The following is a 16,239-nucleotide window of genomic DNA, read 5'->3' as shown; positions in this document are numbered from 1 at the left end:
ACTGTTCATGGAGCAACGGCATCGCAAAAAAAGTCTTTCAAATTTTGGCCTTTTCCTAGGCCGGAGAGAATTCGGCCGCCTAAAGATTTTTTATCCTGACAAATATTTTTTTGCAGGAAACTGTCAATAACTAATGCTTTTTCACAAAAATAAACTGGTACGTCGCCTCTTGTTTTGATAATGATTATTAGGCTGCGAAGAAAACATCGGCAAAAAGGTGATTGATGAAACGCGTATGCTGAAGCACTGGACAAAACAGGCATCTTTTTATGAACGGTGATGAAATTGTTTGAAGTTCCGCTTGTTCCTGCATTTGTAATAAGCAACAGATTTTTATCAGAAGCGATGTTTTCTCGGTATTCCTTGACATCGATTCAACGCTTTATCCTTGGCTGGTAACGATAGCGTTTTTTGGTTACATTCAACGAGGCACTGCCGACTTGTACTGCTTCACTACAAAGCTACTTCACACTGAAGCAGTGCGAGTGGTGCCTCGCGTCACTTCACGTACACTATTACGTGCAGAGAAAGACTCTCTTTAAAACACTTGCTTTTAAGAGGGTTAAAAGTAATATGTATTTTATATAATTAAGTTCTTCTGTTTCTTTCAGCTTAACACTAACTTAATTATAAACTAATACCAAACATGTAATAAGTCTTATCTGTCTCTCTCTTTGCGCGCGTCCAGTGCTGACTGGACCGCGGAGCAAGTAGATATAACGGCCGACATCTACCAATGGATAAGCTTTTCGAATATTACTATGCACAGTAATATTCTCCAACTACTATCTACCTTTTCGATAATATATTAATTTACTACCTTTAAGTGCTAATTTCATGTAACGATAAACCCCGTTACATCACTCCTTCCTTAAACGACAATCACACTGACTGTCATTAAATAGAGTGGTCACTATAAGACCACATAATTGAAAACGATGTTGATTGGTCAGAACCATCACTTACAATTCTATTGCTTGAATAATGAGTCCATGCGGTTAGCGAATAGTGCGGAACCTTCGACTGCGGTTCATGCAGCCGCGGACGACGCATTATTGTCTCTTGCTGTAGACAGGGCGTCTGCCGTAGTATCATCTTCTCCCGCAACACTAAATGTAGCGGGTGCACGTGGTGAGTCACGACGTCAATGCGACCTTTCTTTGGCGGACGACAACGAACGCGAGTCAGACGAGATGGTCGACTCTGGAGAGTGGAACAGTCGCCTGAACGTCGTCAGGCGGCTGACTATGAGCCTTTGAATAAGGGAGCTCAATCGGGTAGTCGTGCTAATAGCATTCGCTATAGCATGTTTGGTTCTGTCGATGAGGATGATTTCTCATCTACAGTCGTCATCCGTGCCGTCACCCGCACCTATTCCTGTGCGTGGTGATGACGATAGCGTAAGCCATCGTAATAAAAGTTCTTGTGGTAGCCCTACTTCAATGGGAGCCACTCAGGGGAGTGCTGACATTAAAATGTTTCGTCTTGCCCCTGTTAAGACGCCGTAGCTTTATGCCCGAACGGCTAGTCAGTAGCTTCTTTCGACAGACTACTCCTCACACTAAACATCACTTTTCCATTGCGACAGAGCTTGATGGCCTTGATCCCAGCGCAAAGAACTTTCGCGCTCAAGAAGGTTTTTATCTCGATGTATTTTTAAGCATCGACGGTACAGTGGCAACAACAAACAAGATAAAGTCTCGGTGATGCAAGCCTGGAACTCTTTTATTCGCAATGTCAAAGACATTGAGCGCAAAGCCTGGCTTCAAAGACTTAACGCGATTCGCGTTAAGTTTAAAAAACGAACTCCAACCGGTGCAAGATTTAAATTGCTTCGGTTGTCTGGAAAGGCAGGACTTCCATTCCTCACGTCGGGTGGTCCCTGTCCGTGTTGGTTTGACAACACGAATGCGGGTGATAGGAGATGCGTTTCTTTGAAGGTATCAAGCAAAGCTTGATGCAATCGCCCATACAAGCGATTGTAGATCAAGACAGACCATTCCATGTGGTCTGTGACCCAGCGATTTTGCAATCGGCTGTGTGTTAACACAATACGATACAAACGACGCGGAGCGCGTTATCTGTTACCAATCGCGTCAGCTGCAACCAGCCGAACGCAATTACCCATTGCATGAGAAGGAACTTATTGCCATGAAATATTCACAGGCTAAATTTAGGGTCTATCTCCGAGGAGATAGACCGCTCATCGTATGTACGGATCATGCGTCATTACGCACGGCCGTAAATAGCCCACACCTCTCGCAAAGAATGGCGAGGTGGCTATCCTTCTTCGCGGAGTATAATTACTCCGTGGAATATAGACCATGACGACTTAATGTCGTCGCTGATGCGTAATCACGCCGACCCGATTTCAAGCCGGCTGCGCATTCCAACAGTGAAAATAATCCCACTGTTGCAACTCATTTAAAGTGTTCCATCGTCAACGTTGTTCGATGACATAAATAAAGCCTACACAGAAGATAAATAACTTCTGCGTTTTATGGATCATCTGATGAATCTATCCAATTAATCATTCAAAGGTTTACCGGCTTTATATCGATCGTCATCCGATCGATACAAAACACGCAACGCCTTTCTGTACTACACAGCCGTTGCCGGCGACATTCCAGGTGTCGTCGTCCCAACTCACAATGATTTGCGCTTGCGCATCATGTATGAGAGTTACGATGTACCAACAAGTGGGCATCGTAGACGTGAAAAAACTTATCTCACAGTAAGTCGCGACCTTCACTGGCCCCACCAGTATCAGTTCGTGCGCAAGTACATTCGCGCTTGCGAGGCATGACAACGGGTGAAGCCTAGCCCTTCATCCCGTGCACCTCTCCAACCTCTGCCACTTCCGTCAGAGTGTTGGCAGTCCGTATCTATGGACTTCGTCTTCGGATTTCCTGAAGACGATTACAAAAACAATTGAATCCTTGTTTTTGTAGACAGATTCAGCAAGATGGTACATCTTGTTGCAGTACCAGAGTCGATCACGGCTTTGGACTGTGCCCAAGTCTTTATCGACACGGTTTTTAATATCACGTTTTATCCCGCGAACTGGTCTCCGATAGAGACCAATGATTCACGGCGGAGTTTTGGCAATCCGTGTTCCGAGAGATCGGAACACGGCTGACTATGTCAACTTCATATCATCAAGCGACAGATGGTAAGACGGGGCACGTAAATTGCGTCCTCGAAGGATACTTCGAGGTTAAATCCAATCGTATCCGAATTGGAGCGGCCTCTCGTGGGGTGGTCCCTGTCTGTGTTGATTTGACAACACGAATGCGGGTGAGAGGAGATGTTTATTCCCTTTCTTCGCCCTGGGAAGGAATCGCATCTCTATCGAGATGCGCGATGCGATTGACGTTTTGCAACCGATTTACATGCGCCAGGGGCGCGTATTTTCCGATGGACCTTCTGATCCATTGGGTAGGTCTCGTCATACTGACGGACGAGGCCCTCAATGTCAACAACCAGCTGCGAACGAGGCTCCCAGCTGTCATGTGAAGGTGGATAACCGCGCCAGCGAACAAGATAACTCGTTCGCTGCCCCTTCACATCACGGTGTTTTCCACAAGAAAACGGTGACCACCGTGGGAATCCACCAATGATTGTGGCGGAGGAGAGAAAATTAGATCCGACCTGTGTGTCGGATCTAGAGTCGAAAATCGACAAACTCGATCACTTTCTCTATGATTTGGAGGAGGGACTTGATCTTGAGCGCGGTAAGCACTATATCGACTTGTTAAAAGTCCGTTCGAAGGGTGCGTACTCCATGTTGGAGTACGAACGGAAATATCACGCTCGTCGTTATGAGCTGTCGTCCGCTCATCGCGGTTTCGAGGGACTTCGGAACCGGCATGAGAATCTTTAGATTCAGCATGAGAATCTCCAGATTCAGCATGAGAATCTGGTTTGGACCACAAGAATCTTTCAGGGATTCTTGGAAAAGGTGGTCAGATCCGTCCTCGGATGTAACCACGCACTGATGGTACGGGCGGAGCCGACCAACGTAAAACGTAGGATGCGTTCGCATTCTACGTCGCAATTCTATTGTGTACGCATCGCCTCTGCGATGCAGTACACGGAACGGCCCAATGAACTTGGGTTGTAGTTTACTGCTACCCACATTAGTGATTACACGCTTAGGTAAGCTTACCCTAGACAGAAGTACTAGGTCATTAACTTTAAATGAAAGAACGTTTGCTCTTCCATGTTTGTCTATGTTCCGTTTCTGACGGTCCACTGCGTTAGCAATGGAATCCTGTACGAACCGGATTACTGATTCTCGAGCCACCAGAAATTCCTCTGCCGACGCATTTGTTTTGTCTTTTCCAGTGCGCTTTGTGCGCACTGCCATAAGATCTTTCTCATCTTCGATGTCGATTGCTTCGACATCGACGTCATTCACGTTGTTTATAACTTCGACGCGTGATGAGCATGTGCCAGAAATGGCTTTGCTTGTGCAAGTCCACCCCCCCCTCTAAACTAGATGATCCCTCTAATTGGGTGGGTATGCGTTGTAGACGCATGCACCGAATTATAGTTGGCGAATTACACCATTGGTAAAAACTAGGACTTCCATGCCTCACGAGACAGCCGATGCAATTTGTATCTTGCACCGGTTGGAGTCCGTTTCTCAAACTTAACGCAAATGCCGTTAAGTCTATGAATCCAGGCTTCGCGTCCAATGCCTTTGACATTGCGAATGAACGCGCTCCAGGCTTGCATAAGCGAGACTTTATCTCGCTTATTGTTGCCACTATACCGTCGATGCTTAAGAAAACCTTCGAGATAAAAATATTCTTCAGCGCGAAAGTTCTTCGTGCTGGGATCAAGGCCATGTAGGTTTGTCGCAATAAATAAATAATTTTTTTTGTGAGAAGTTGTCGCTCCAGACAAGCTATCAATTAGCTGTTCGGGCAGAAGCCACGGCTTCTTTGCAGGAGCAAGACGAGACATTTTATTGTCTACGATCTCCGCAGTGGTACCCACTGAAGCAGGGGTACCACAAGAACTTTTATTACGACGGCTTACGCCATCGTCATCACCACGCACAAAAATATGTGCGGGTGACGGCACGGGGGACGGTGGTGGCGATGAGGAATCATCCTCATCGTCGGAACCGAACATGCTGTAGCGAATGCTACCAGCACGTCTACTCGGATAAGCCCCCTCATTCGAAGGCTCATAGTCAGCCGCCTGACGATAGCGAAATTGTAATAATTAAACTTAAAATAGCAAATAAAACCGATCAAAAAGGCGTTCTAGAAGTGACCAGGCGACTGTTCTGTTCTCCCCGAGTCGGCCATTTCTTCAGACTCGCATTCGTAGTCGACCTCTAAAGAGGGGTCGCATTCACGTGGTCTATCGTAACGTGCACCTGCAACATTTAGAGTTGCGGGAGAATATGACACTACGGCAGACGGAACGTCCTGCCGCAAGAGACAATAATGCATCGCCCGCGGTTGCATGAATCGCAGCCGAAGGCGCCGCACTATTCTCATACCGCATGGACTTGTTAATCATGCGATTGAATTAAAAATGATGGATCTGATTAATCAACATCGTTTTTTATCAAGTGGTCATTTAGTGACCACTCTATCCAATGACAGTCAGAGTGATTGTCGTTTAAGGGAGAGGTGATGTAACGGGGTGTATCGTTGCATGATAGTAGCACTTAAAGGTTGTAAATTAATATATTATTTAAAAGGTAGATAAAATTTGAAGAATATTACTTTACATGGTAGTATTCTAAAAGCTTATCCATTGGTAGATATTGACCATTATATCTTCTTCCACGCGGTCCAGTCAGTTCTGGACGCGCGCAAAGAGAAAGACAGATAAGACTTTATTACATGTTTTGTATTAGTTTATAGTTAAGTCAGTATTAAATAGATAGAAATAGAAGAACTTAATTATATTAAATACATTTATCTTTTAACTTTTTAAAGCATGTAACGGGGTGTATCGTTACATGAAATTAATACTTAATGGTTGTTAATTAATATGTTATCCAAAAGGTAGATAATATTTGGAGGATAATACTTTATATAGTAATATTCAGAATTCTTATCCATAAATAGGTATAGACCATTAAACCTATTTATTCCGCAGACTAATCAGCTGTAGGGATAATCAAAGAGAGAGAGTTTTCCGCGAAATCTATTGAAGTACAGATAAGATAGAGATAAGAATTCATTTACATGTTTGGTATTAGATTATAATTAAGTTAGCATTTACCAATATAGAACAAGAGACATTTAATTATATTTAATACAGTTTTCATTTTACCCTCTTAAGCTAATTACCTTAAGAGAAGTCTTCCTCTGCACGTACAGTGTACGTCAATTAACGTAGAGCACCACTCGCAACTGAAGCAGTGCGAAGTGGACTTGTACTGAAGCAGTACAAGTCGTAGTGCCCCGTTACAAAGCAAGTGTTTTAAAGAGAGTCTTCCTCAGCACGTACTAGTGTACGTGAAGTGACGTGAGGCAACGCTCGCACTGAGGAAGTGCGAAGTGGACTTGTACTGAAGCAGTACAAGTCGGCATTGCCTCGTCACAACAAGAGTCTCGAAAGTCGTTTCAATCGAAATAAGTTGTACGTCTGCGGAGCATTAGCAGCTCCTAGTCCTATGCAACGTTTGGCGTGTATATGGTTCGGTGGGAGTCATGCCACTATAAGCTTCGCTGGCTGTTAATGCCGGAATGTTCATTCAATCTTTAGTAGTGAACATTTTTCTTTTCTTCTGCGATTGAAAAATCGACAATTGTTTTCCAATAACCTTAATTATTTTTTCGGTGCGATTTACGAAAAGGTTATTTTTTTCAGTTAATGTGGTTACTTCAACATGGCCCAACGAAATCGCGATTTCGATTGGCTGGCTTAATTCAAATTAGTTTACTAAACTATTCTTTTTCGCGATAATTCTCACGTCACTATAGAGAAGTCTCTTAAGATTATGAGTCTCCGAGGACGAACTGGGGGTGTCAATAACCCGCGTATCTCGAACTCGCTCCACCGCTGCGCAATCGCACTATGCTCCAATCAATCTGTCGCTGAGGGGGTGTGCTCCATGCACCTATCGTGCAACGGTCGCGTGAGTAGCCGTCAGGGTGCCGTGATAGACAGTCGAATAGCAGGCCTGCGTGGTGCGCTCCCTTCTTCAGCGGTAATGGTGACTGACATGTCGGATGACCGCTACTACCGTGCCAAAGCGCTCGCCGCCATGCAGCCCCGCGTAGGTCCCTCTATCAAGAAGCATAAGGCGTCACCAATTGAGCCCTTGAATCGATACAGGATGGAAAATGCGGGTTCTAGCAATAGTCTGACGCGCGAGAGCCTGAATGAGATGGTCAGTCAGATGCAGTATTCGAAGAATACTGCAATGTCCGCCTACGAGAGTGATCCGTACGTCTCTGCACAGGCCTCGGCTAGCACAAATGGCTCGATACGCTCCGAGTCGGATGGCTCCGTAGATGAAACTAATTTGCGCCGCGAGCGCAACCGCATTGCCGCACGAAAAAGTCGCCAGCGCAAGCTTGATCGTATTTCAAATCTTGAAGATGAGAAGATGCGCCTTGAGCAGCACCGAGATATGCTTGTGCAGGAGATTCGAAATCTTGAAAAGAAGGATTCGGGCACCGTTTCCAACGTTGTTCTGACTATCACTGACAAGGAGTATCAGCATTTGCAAAACAAGCGCCTTCAAATTATTAAGCACATTGAGGAGGCCTATAATTCAGGTGATATTCTATCTACCGTCAAGTACTTCCGCGACGACTCGATAGTAAGCGGTCCTCAGAACTCATCCGTGCACTTGCGCGGCAGAGATGCCTTGGTACTGGACTATCTCTGCACCGCTTACCTTTTCGGTGATATATACCTCCACCACGCCAAGGTCGATTGTGGAGGACCTCGTAGCCAGCACTTTCGTGTGCACTGGGTGCTTTCTGGCACGATCAAAAGCGCAGGTGTTAGCATGAACAAGGAGTTTCTCGAGCTTATTGAGAGCGTCAAAGGCCTACGTGTTACCATCGAAGGTGTTAGCAATTTCTCGTTTAGCGGAGACAAAATTGTTTACGTGCATCGAACAGCAGATCAAGCCAAGTTTCTTTCGGCTCTCGTCAATTTGAGCAAGGGTTAGTCGAATTTAAACTTAGGGGTTAAAACGTAGAAGGTCGCCTTAGTTACGCTTGACAGTCAAATGACTCCTAGGCAAAAATATGTATCTTGATTAAAATGTACTTGTTAGGAATTTGTTGCTTATTTCAAATTAATTTTTAAACTAACCCTGGTCAAATTTCTTCATCGCTTCATCAATTGCATTGTTGCACTAAGCCACGTAAACATGCTCAAAATGCAGTAATGCAGACTGATTAAGCAGAAATTTTAAGTAATAATATACAGTCTATTGTTCAAGCTTATCCTTAAGGGAATCTGAAATCAAGAGATAATACTGAATTTGAGACGCTTTATAGAAATGAATTTAAATTCAATTACACAATCACTAATATGCATGGCTGGGTGGGTGGGTAAGAACAAGGCACATTTTGTGCCCCACTTCTTGGAAATTCATACTACTGATTAAATATAAAGCGATGATTTTAATGGTTCCTGTGTCTCCCAGCATTGTGTGGGATGCAGTATATTCAAGTGTTATAATTTGTTCTTTAAATTCCGCTATTGAGACAGCGCCTAGGCAAAAAACAGATTAATTGCAAGCTTGCATCCAAAGCTTCTGTGTTGGATGATTTATCAAACTAAACCTTTAAAATTTACTGCTGCAGCAAAAGCGTGATATCCTAATCTGAGCCCACCGACGTTAGCACATTTTTTTTAATAAGTTGCCAGCAGCAGCTTACAAACGCCGGGAATCGGCAATAAACTTCGTGCAAAGTTATTTATCTTGAGCTTTTACAAATGAAATTAGCGAATTTGCATTGCGAAATGATGTAGTCATACAAGCTGCAACTTTGCAGCGTTACTCGCCATATCTTAATTCTGCACGCGGTACGGGATGTTTCTGTCCTCAAGAAAACGTTTAATTGAGTCGGGCAACTCTCCAGATACAGATAAGGCGTAGATGCCTGGGATTGAACGGACTACGCCATATTAAAATCGAAAGTTTAGTACAGCTAATATGTGTTGGCCCAAAATGCGCATCCGTAACGCACCGATGCGTTGCCACTTGGCAACCCAGCTATCCTTGGGCTGCATCATGGCAATCATGCTAGTACACATGGCATCCATATATAAAATATTTTTTAGTAAAGCTCTGCAGTAAAAGTTAGCTTACCCTTCGAAGTAAGCGGACGTGCACTCGGCCACCCGCTGACGATTGTCGGCCATTTGGAGAAATGCACAATTTTCGCAACCCGTGTCGTAAAATTGCGTGAAAGTCTTAATGAGCGAGCACGTCATGCAAGCACGAAGTTCGCGAAAGGTGTTGGGGATGTCCGAGTGTTGAAAGCTCTCGTCCAGCTCATCATCTTCTTCATCGCGCATTCTGTTCATAATTTTTATTTTGTAAAGAAATCACCTAATTTGGCCTATTACGTAAAGCTTTTATTAGCAAAATACTACTGGAGGTCAAAATGGCATCACTTCGAGATTAAACCACTGATTTTCCACTAGTCCATGCATGATCTCGCCCAATGGAGATGCTTATGAAGCGCTCCTGATGATTTTTTCAAATTCGGGTTTTAACGAAGCACCGCCTACTAGAAATCCGTCGACGTCGGCAAGCGCGATAAGTTCTTCGCAATTATTGTCATTAACAGAGCCACCGTAAATGATACGAATGCTTTCGGCCACAGCTACCGATACCTTGCTAGCAATCCAGGCTCTTAGATCCTTGTGAGCCTGCTGAGCTTGAGCAGGGGTTGCTACGACACCCGTTCCGATGGCCCAAACGGGCTCGTACGCGATAACGATGCGTGCCCAATCAGACTCCTTCACAATATTCAATAGGGCATCCATCTGACGGATAAGTACATCGAGAGTCTTTCCAGCCTTACGCTCCTCGAGAGCCTCGCCAATGCAGAATATGACTTTTAGGCCTAAGTCAAGCGCGCGCTTCGTTTTCTGCGCCACGATCTCATCGGTCTCACCATAGTAGGTGCGACGCTCCGAATGGCCCGTTATGGTCCAACCGATACCAAAATCCAAATATTGCTCAGCTGCAATCTCTCCCGTGTAGGCACCAGTGCCTGTCAGGCTAACGTTTTGTGCGGCCAAGGCAATTCTTTTTTTAAATAGCGACTTGGCTAGATTTAGATGCAGCACCGAAGGCGCAACAACAACCTCAACCTTTTCAGTGTTGAATTCAACCTTGTTCAGCATAGCACACATATCCTTGACAGACTGCAGCGTGCCATTGCACTTCCAATTGCCGCCGATAAGACACGTACGCGTCATGAGAGTTGGGAACAAAAGCGAGATATGTGGCTACGAGTTTAATACTGACTTAATATTCATTTGTTTGGAGAAAGCTGTGAATATTTAATACCTTTCAANACGTGCACCCGCAACATTTAGAGTTGCGGGAGAATATGACACTACGGCAGACCGAACGTCTTGCCGCAAGAGACAATAATGCGTCGCCCGCGGCTGCATGAGTCGCAGCCGAAGGCGCCGCACTATTCGCATACCGCATGGACTTGTTAATCATGCGATTGAATTAAAAATGATGAATCTGATTAATCAACATCGTTTTTTATAAAGTGGTCATTTAGTGACCACTCTATCCAATGACAGTCAGAGTGATTGTCGTTTAAGGGAGAGGTGATGTAACGGGGTGTATCGTTACATGATAGTAACACTTAAAGGTTGTAAATTAATATATTATTCAAAAGGTAAATAAAATTTGAAGAATATTACCTTACATGGTAGTATTTTAAAATCTTATCCATTGGTAGATATTGACCATTATATCTTCTTTCCACGCGGTCCAGTCAGTTCTGGACGCGCGCAAAGAGAAAGACAGATAAGACTTTATTACATGTTTTGTATTAGTTTATAATTAAGTCAGTATTAAATAGATAGAAATAGAAGAACTTAATTATATTAAATACAGTTATCTTTTAACTTTTTAAAGCATGTAACGGGGTGTATCGTTGCATGAAATTAATACTTAATGGTTGTTAATTAATATGTTATCCAAAAGGTAGATAATATTTGGAGGATAATACTTTATATAGTAATATTCAGAATTCTTATCCATAAATAGGTATAGACCATTAAACCTATTTATTCCGCAGACTAATCAGCTGTAGGGATAATCAAAGAGAGAGAGTTTTCCGCGAAATCTATTGAAGTACAGATAAGATAGAGATAAGAATTCATTTACATGTTTGGTATTAGATTATAATTAAGTTAGCATTTACCAATATAGAACAAGAGACATTTAATTATATTTAATACAGTTTTCATTTTACCCTCTTAAGCTAATTACCTTAAGAGAAGTCTTCCTCTGCACGTACAGTGTACGTCAATTAACGTAGAGCACCACTCGCAACTGAAGCAGTGCGAAGTGGACTTGTACTGAAGCAGTACAAGTCGTAGTGCCCCGTTACAAAGCAAGTGTTTTAAAGAGAGTCTTCCTCAGCACGTACTAGTGTACGTGAAGTGACGTGAGGCAACGCTCGCACTGAGGAAGTGCGAAGTGGACTTGTACTGAAGCAGTACAAGTCGGCATTGCCTCGTCACAACAAGAGTCTCGAAAGTCGTTTCAATCGAAATAAGTTGTACGTCTGCGGAGCATTAGCAGCTCCTAGTCCTATGCAACGTTTGGCGTGTATATGGTTCGGTGGGAGTCATGCCACTATAAGCTTCGCTGGCTGTTAATGCCGGAATGTTCATTCAATCTTTAGTAGTGAACATTTTTCTTTTCTTCTGCGATTGAAAAATCGACAATTGTTTTCCAATAACCTTAATTATTTTTTCGGTGCGATTTACGAAAAGGTTATTTTTTTCAGTTAATGTGGTTACTTCAACATGGCCCAACGAAATCGCGATTTCGATTGGCTGGCTTAATTCAAATTAGTTTACTAAACTATTCTTTTTCGCGATAATTCTCACGTCACTATAGAGAAGTCTCTTAAGATTATGAGTCTCCGAGGACGAACTGGGGGTGTCAATAACCCGCGTATCTCGAACTCGCTCCACCGCTGCGCAATCGCACTATGCTCCAATCAATCTGTCGCTGAGGGGGTGTGCTCCATGCACCTATCGTGCAACGGTCGCGTGAGTAGCCGTCAGGGTGCCGTGATAGACAGTCGAATAGCAGGCCTGCGTGGTGCGCTCCCTTCTTCAGCGGTAATGGTGACTGACATGTCGGATGACCGCTACTACCGTGCCAAAGCGCTCGCCGCCATGCAGCCCCGCGTAGGTCCCTCTATCAAGAAGCATAAGGCGTCACCAATTGAGCCCTTGAATCGATACAGGATGGAAAATGCGGGTTCTAGCAATAGTCTGACGCGCGAGAGCCTGAATGAGATGGTCAGTCAGATGCAGTATTCGAAGAATACTGCAATGTCCGCCTACGAGAGTGATCCGTACGTCTCTGCACAGGCCTCGGCTAGCACAAATGGCTCGATACGCTCCGAGTCGGATGGCTCCGTAGATGAAACTAATTTGCGCCGCGAGCGCAACCGCATTGCCGCACGAAAAAGTCGCCAGCGCAAGCTTGATCGTATTTCAAATCTTGAAGATGAGAAGATGCGCCTTGAGCAGCACCGAGATATGCTTGTGCAGGAGATTCGAAATCTTGAAAAGAAGGATTCGGGCACCGTTTCCAACGTTGTTCTGACTATCACTGACAAGGAGTATCAGCATTTGCAAAACAAGCGCCTTCAAATTATTAAGCACATTGAGGAGGCCTATAATTCAGGTGATATTCTATCTACCGTCAAGTACTTCCGCGACGACTCGATAGTAAGCGGTCCTCAGAACTCATCCGTGCACTTGCGCGGCAGAGATGCCTTGGTACTGGACTATCTCTGCACCGCTTACCTTTTCGGTGATATATACCTCCACCACGCCAAGGTCGATTGTGGAGGACCTCGTAGCCAGCACTTTCGTGTGCACTGGGTGCTTTCTGGCACGATCAAAAGCGCAGGTGTTAGCATGAACAAGGAGTTTCTCGAGCTTATTGAGAGCGTCAAAGGCCTACGTGTTACCATCGAAGGTGTTAGCAATTTCTCGTTTAGCGGAGACAAAATTGTTTACGTGCATCGAACAGCAGATCAAGCCAAGTTTCTTTCGGCTCTCGTCAATTTGAGCAAGGGTTAGTCGAATTTAAACTTAGGGGTTAAAACGTAGAAGGTCGCCTTAGTTACGCTTGACAGTCAAATGACTCCTAGGCAAAAATATGTATCTTGATTAAAATGTACTTGTTAGGAATTTGTTGCTTATTTCAAATTAATTTTTAAACTAACCCTGGTCAAATTTCTTCATCGCTTCATCAATTGCATTGTTGCACTAAGCCACGTAAACATGCTCAAAATGCAGTAATGCAGACTGATTAAGCAGAAATTTTAAGTAATAATATACAGTCTATTGTTCAAGCTTATCCTTAAGGGAATCTGAAATCAAGAGATAATACTGAATTTGAGACGCTTTATAGAAATGAATTTAAATTCAATTACACAATCACTAATATGCATGGCTGGGTGGGTGGGTAAGAACAAGGCACATTTTGTGCCCCACTTCTTGGAAATTCATACTACTGATTAAATATAAAGCGATGATTTTAATGGTTCCTGTGTCTCCCAGCATTGTGTGGGATGCAGTATATTCAAGTGTTATAATTTGTTCTTTAAATTCCGCTATTGAGACAGCGCCTAGGCAAAAAACAGATTAATTGCAAGCTTGCATCCAAAGCTTCTGTGTTGGATGATTTATCAAACTAAACCTTTAAAATTTACTGCTGCAGCAAAAGCGTGATATCCTAATCTGAGCCCACCGACGTTAGCACATTTTTTTTAATAAGTTGCCAGCAGCAGCTTACAAACGCCGGGAATCGGCAATAAACTTCGTGCAAAGTTATTTATCTTGAGCTTTTACAAATGAAATTAGCGAATTTGCATTGCGAAATGATGTAGTCATACAAGCTGCAACTTTGCAGCGTTACTCGCCATATCTTAATTCTGCACGCGGTACGGGATGTTTCTGTCCTCAAGAAAACGTTTAATTGAGTCGGGCAACTCTCCAGATACAGATAAGGCGTAGATGCCTGGGATTGAACGGACTACGCCATATTAAAATCGAAAGTTTAGTACAGCTAATATGTGTTGGCCCAAAATGCGCATCCGTAACGCACCGATGCGTTGCCACTTGGCAACCCAGCTATCCTTGGGCTGCATCATGGCAATCATGCTAGTACACATGGCATCCATATATAAAATATTTTTTAGTAAAGCTCTGCAGTAAAAGTTAGCTTACCCTTCGAAGTAAGCGGACGTGCACTCGGCCACCCGCTGACGATTGTCGGCCATTTGGAGAAATGCACAATTTTCGCAACCCGTGTCGTAAAATTGCGTGAAAGTCTTAATGAGCGAGCACGTCATGCAAGCACGAAGTTCGCGAAAGGTGTTGGGGATGTCCGAGTGTTGAAAGCTCTCGTCCAGCTCATCATCTTCTTCATCGCGCATTCTGTTCATAATTTTTATTTTGTAAAGAAATCACCTAATTTGGCCTATTACGTAAAGCTTTTATTAGCAAAATACTACTGGAGGTCAAAATGGCATCACTTCGAGATTAAACCACTGATTTTCCACTAGTCCATGCATGATCTCGCCCAATGGAGATGCTTATGAAGCGCTCCTGATGATTTTTTCAAATTCGGGTTTTAACGAAGCACCGCCTACTAGAAATCCGTCGACGTCGGCAAGCGCGATAAGTTCTTCGCAATTATTGTCATTAACAGAGCCACCGTAAATGATACGAATGCTTTCGGCCACAGCTACCGATACCTTGCTAGCAATCCAGGCTCTTAGATCCTTGTGAGCCTGCTGAGCTTGAGCAGGGGTTGCTACGACACCCGTTCCGATGGCCCAAACGGGCTCGTACGCGATAACGATGCGTGCCCAATCAGACTCCTTCACAATATTCAATAGGGCATCCATCTGACGGATAAGTACATCGAGAGTCTTTCCAGCCTTACGCTCCTCGAGAGCCTCGCCAATGCAGAATATGACTTTTAGGCCTAAGTCAAGCGCGCGCTTCGTTTTCTGCGCCACGATCTCATCGGTCTCACCATAGTAGGTGCGACGCTCCGAATGGCCCGTTATGGTCCAACCGATACCAAAATCCAAATATTGCTCAGCTGCAATCTCTCCCGTGTAGGCACCAGTGCCTGTCAGGCTAACGTTTTGTGCGGCCAAGGCAATTCTTTTTTTAAATAGCGACTTGGCTAGATTTAGATGCAGCACCGAAGGCGCAACAACAACCTCAACCTTTTCAGTGTTGAATTCAACCTTGTTCAGCATAGCACACATATCCTTGACAGACTGCAGCGTGCCATTGCACTTCCAATTGCCGCCGATAAGACACGTACGCGTCATGAGAGTTGGGAACAAAAGCGAGATATGTGGCTACGAGTTTAATACTGACTTAATATTCATTTGTTTGGAGAAAGCTGTGAATATTTAATACCTTTCAAAACGCCAACTTAATATGCATTAAGACGCACTATTGCTTGTGTTTCGAATTTGTGCTAATTAATTTAGTAAAAGCTCCATTTTCTCTTCGTATTACGACTTTGGCTGATGTACCTTTACTTAAGTATAAATTTCTATAAGACGAATAACAAATAGAATTTCCTACAGGAGGAAATTGACACAGTGCATGACACTTAAAACCAGCAAACCCAGATTGTAAGTGAACAATTTTTGGATCATTTGACCTTACAACTTTGGCCCTGATGATTGGCTCAAAGTACATTGTATGGCATGCGTCCCTGCCCTCACCCAGGCTCGCTTCAAACCTTAACCATCAACCTGACTCACGAAAAGCTTTACGATACATGGACGTTTACCGGAAAGGTCTCACTGGAAAAGCAGCAGAGCATGCAGTGAAAAAGTACAAATCTCACTGACGTGTACCAAATTCTTTTCTGATGGATGTGGCTGCCATGACAAGATTCTGAGCACCTATATTTATTTTGTCACGACAAAACCTTTGCAAAGAACTCCAGCCTTTGAGCACGGGTATTTCACATGTAAA

General features: G+C 43.9%; 4 protein-coding genes across 4 annotated transcripts; 2 read left to right on the top strand and 2 right to left on the bottom strand.

The window, feature by feature from the left end:
- Positions 1 to 6,973: 6,973 nt before the first annotated feature.
- On the top strand, positions 6,974 to 8,158 carry CCR75_002395 (uncharacterized protein; the record flags this gene model as incomplete). Its single annotated transcript, XM_067960492.1, has 1 exon — positions 6,974 to 8,158. The coding sequence occupies one exon, from the start codon at positions 6,974 to 6,976 to the stop codon at positions 8,156 to 8,158; it is 1,185 nt and encodes a 394-aa protein (XP_067822864.1).
- A 378-nt stretch (positions 8,159 to 8,536) lies between these two features.
- Positions 8,537 to 10,533, bottom strand: CCR75_002394 (uncharacterized protein). The gene is made up of 3 exons (XM_067960491.1): positions 9,311 to 10,533; positions 9,189 to 9,244; positions 8,537 to 9,116 (listed from the first exon to the last, which is right to left on the bottom strand). The coding sequence occupies exons 1-3, from the start codon at positions 9,526 to 9,528 to the stop codon at positions 9,010 to 9,012; spliced, it is 381 nt and encodes a 126-aa protein (XP_067822865.1). The 5' UTR covers positions 9,529 to 10,533; the 3' UTR covers positions 8,537 to 9,009.
- Positions 10,534 to 12,120: 1,587 nt separating this feature from the next.
- On the top strand, positions 12,121 to 13,305 carry CCR75_002393 (uncharacterized protein; the record flags this gene model as incomplete). The annotated part of the gene is made up of 1 exon (XM_067960490.1): positions 12,121 to 13,305. The coding sequence occupies one exon, from the start codon at positions 12,121 to 12,123 to the stop codon at positions 13,303 to 13,305; it is 1,185 nt and encodes a 394-aa protein (XP_067822862.1).
- A 378-nt stretch (positions 13,306 to 13,683) lies between these two features.
- Positions 13,684 to 15,799, bottom strand: CCR75_002392 (uncharacterized protein). Its single transcript, XM_067960489.1, has 3 exons — positions 14,458 to 15,799; positions 14,336 to 14,391; positions 13,684 to 14,263 (listed from the first exon to the last, which is right to left on the bottom strand). The coding sequence occupies exons 1-3, from the start codon at positions 14,673 to 14,675 to the stop codon at positions 14,157 to 14,159; spliced, it is 381 nt and encodes a 126-aa protein (XP_067822863.1). The 5' UTR covers positions 14,676 to 15,799; the 3' UTR covers positions 13,684 to 14,156.
- Between the last annotated feature and the right edge of the window lie 440 nt (positions 15,800 to 16,239).

Source organism: Bremia lactucae (genome assembly GCF_004359215.1).
Source record: "Bremia lactucae strain SF5 chromosome Unknown BlacSF5_NotPlaced_17_SHOA01000003.1_2250557bp, whole genome shotgun sequence".
Lineage (NCBI taxonomy): Eukaryota > Oomycota > Peronosporomycetes > Peronosporales > Peronosporaceae > Bremia > Bremia lactucae.
This window is presented reverse-complemented; position numbering and strand designations above follow the sequence as displayed.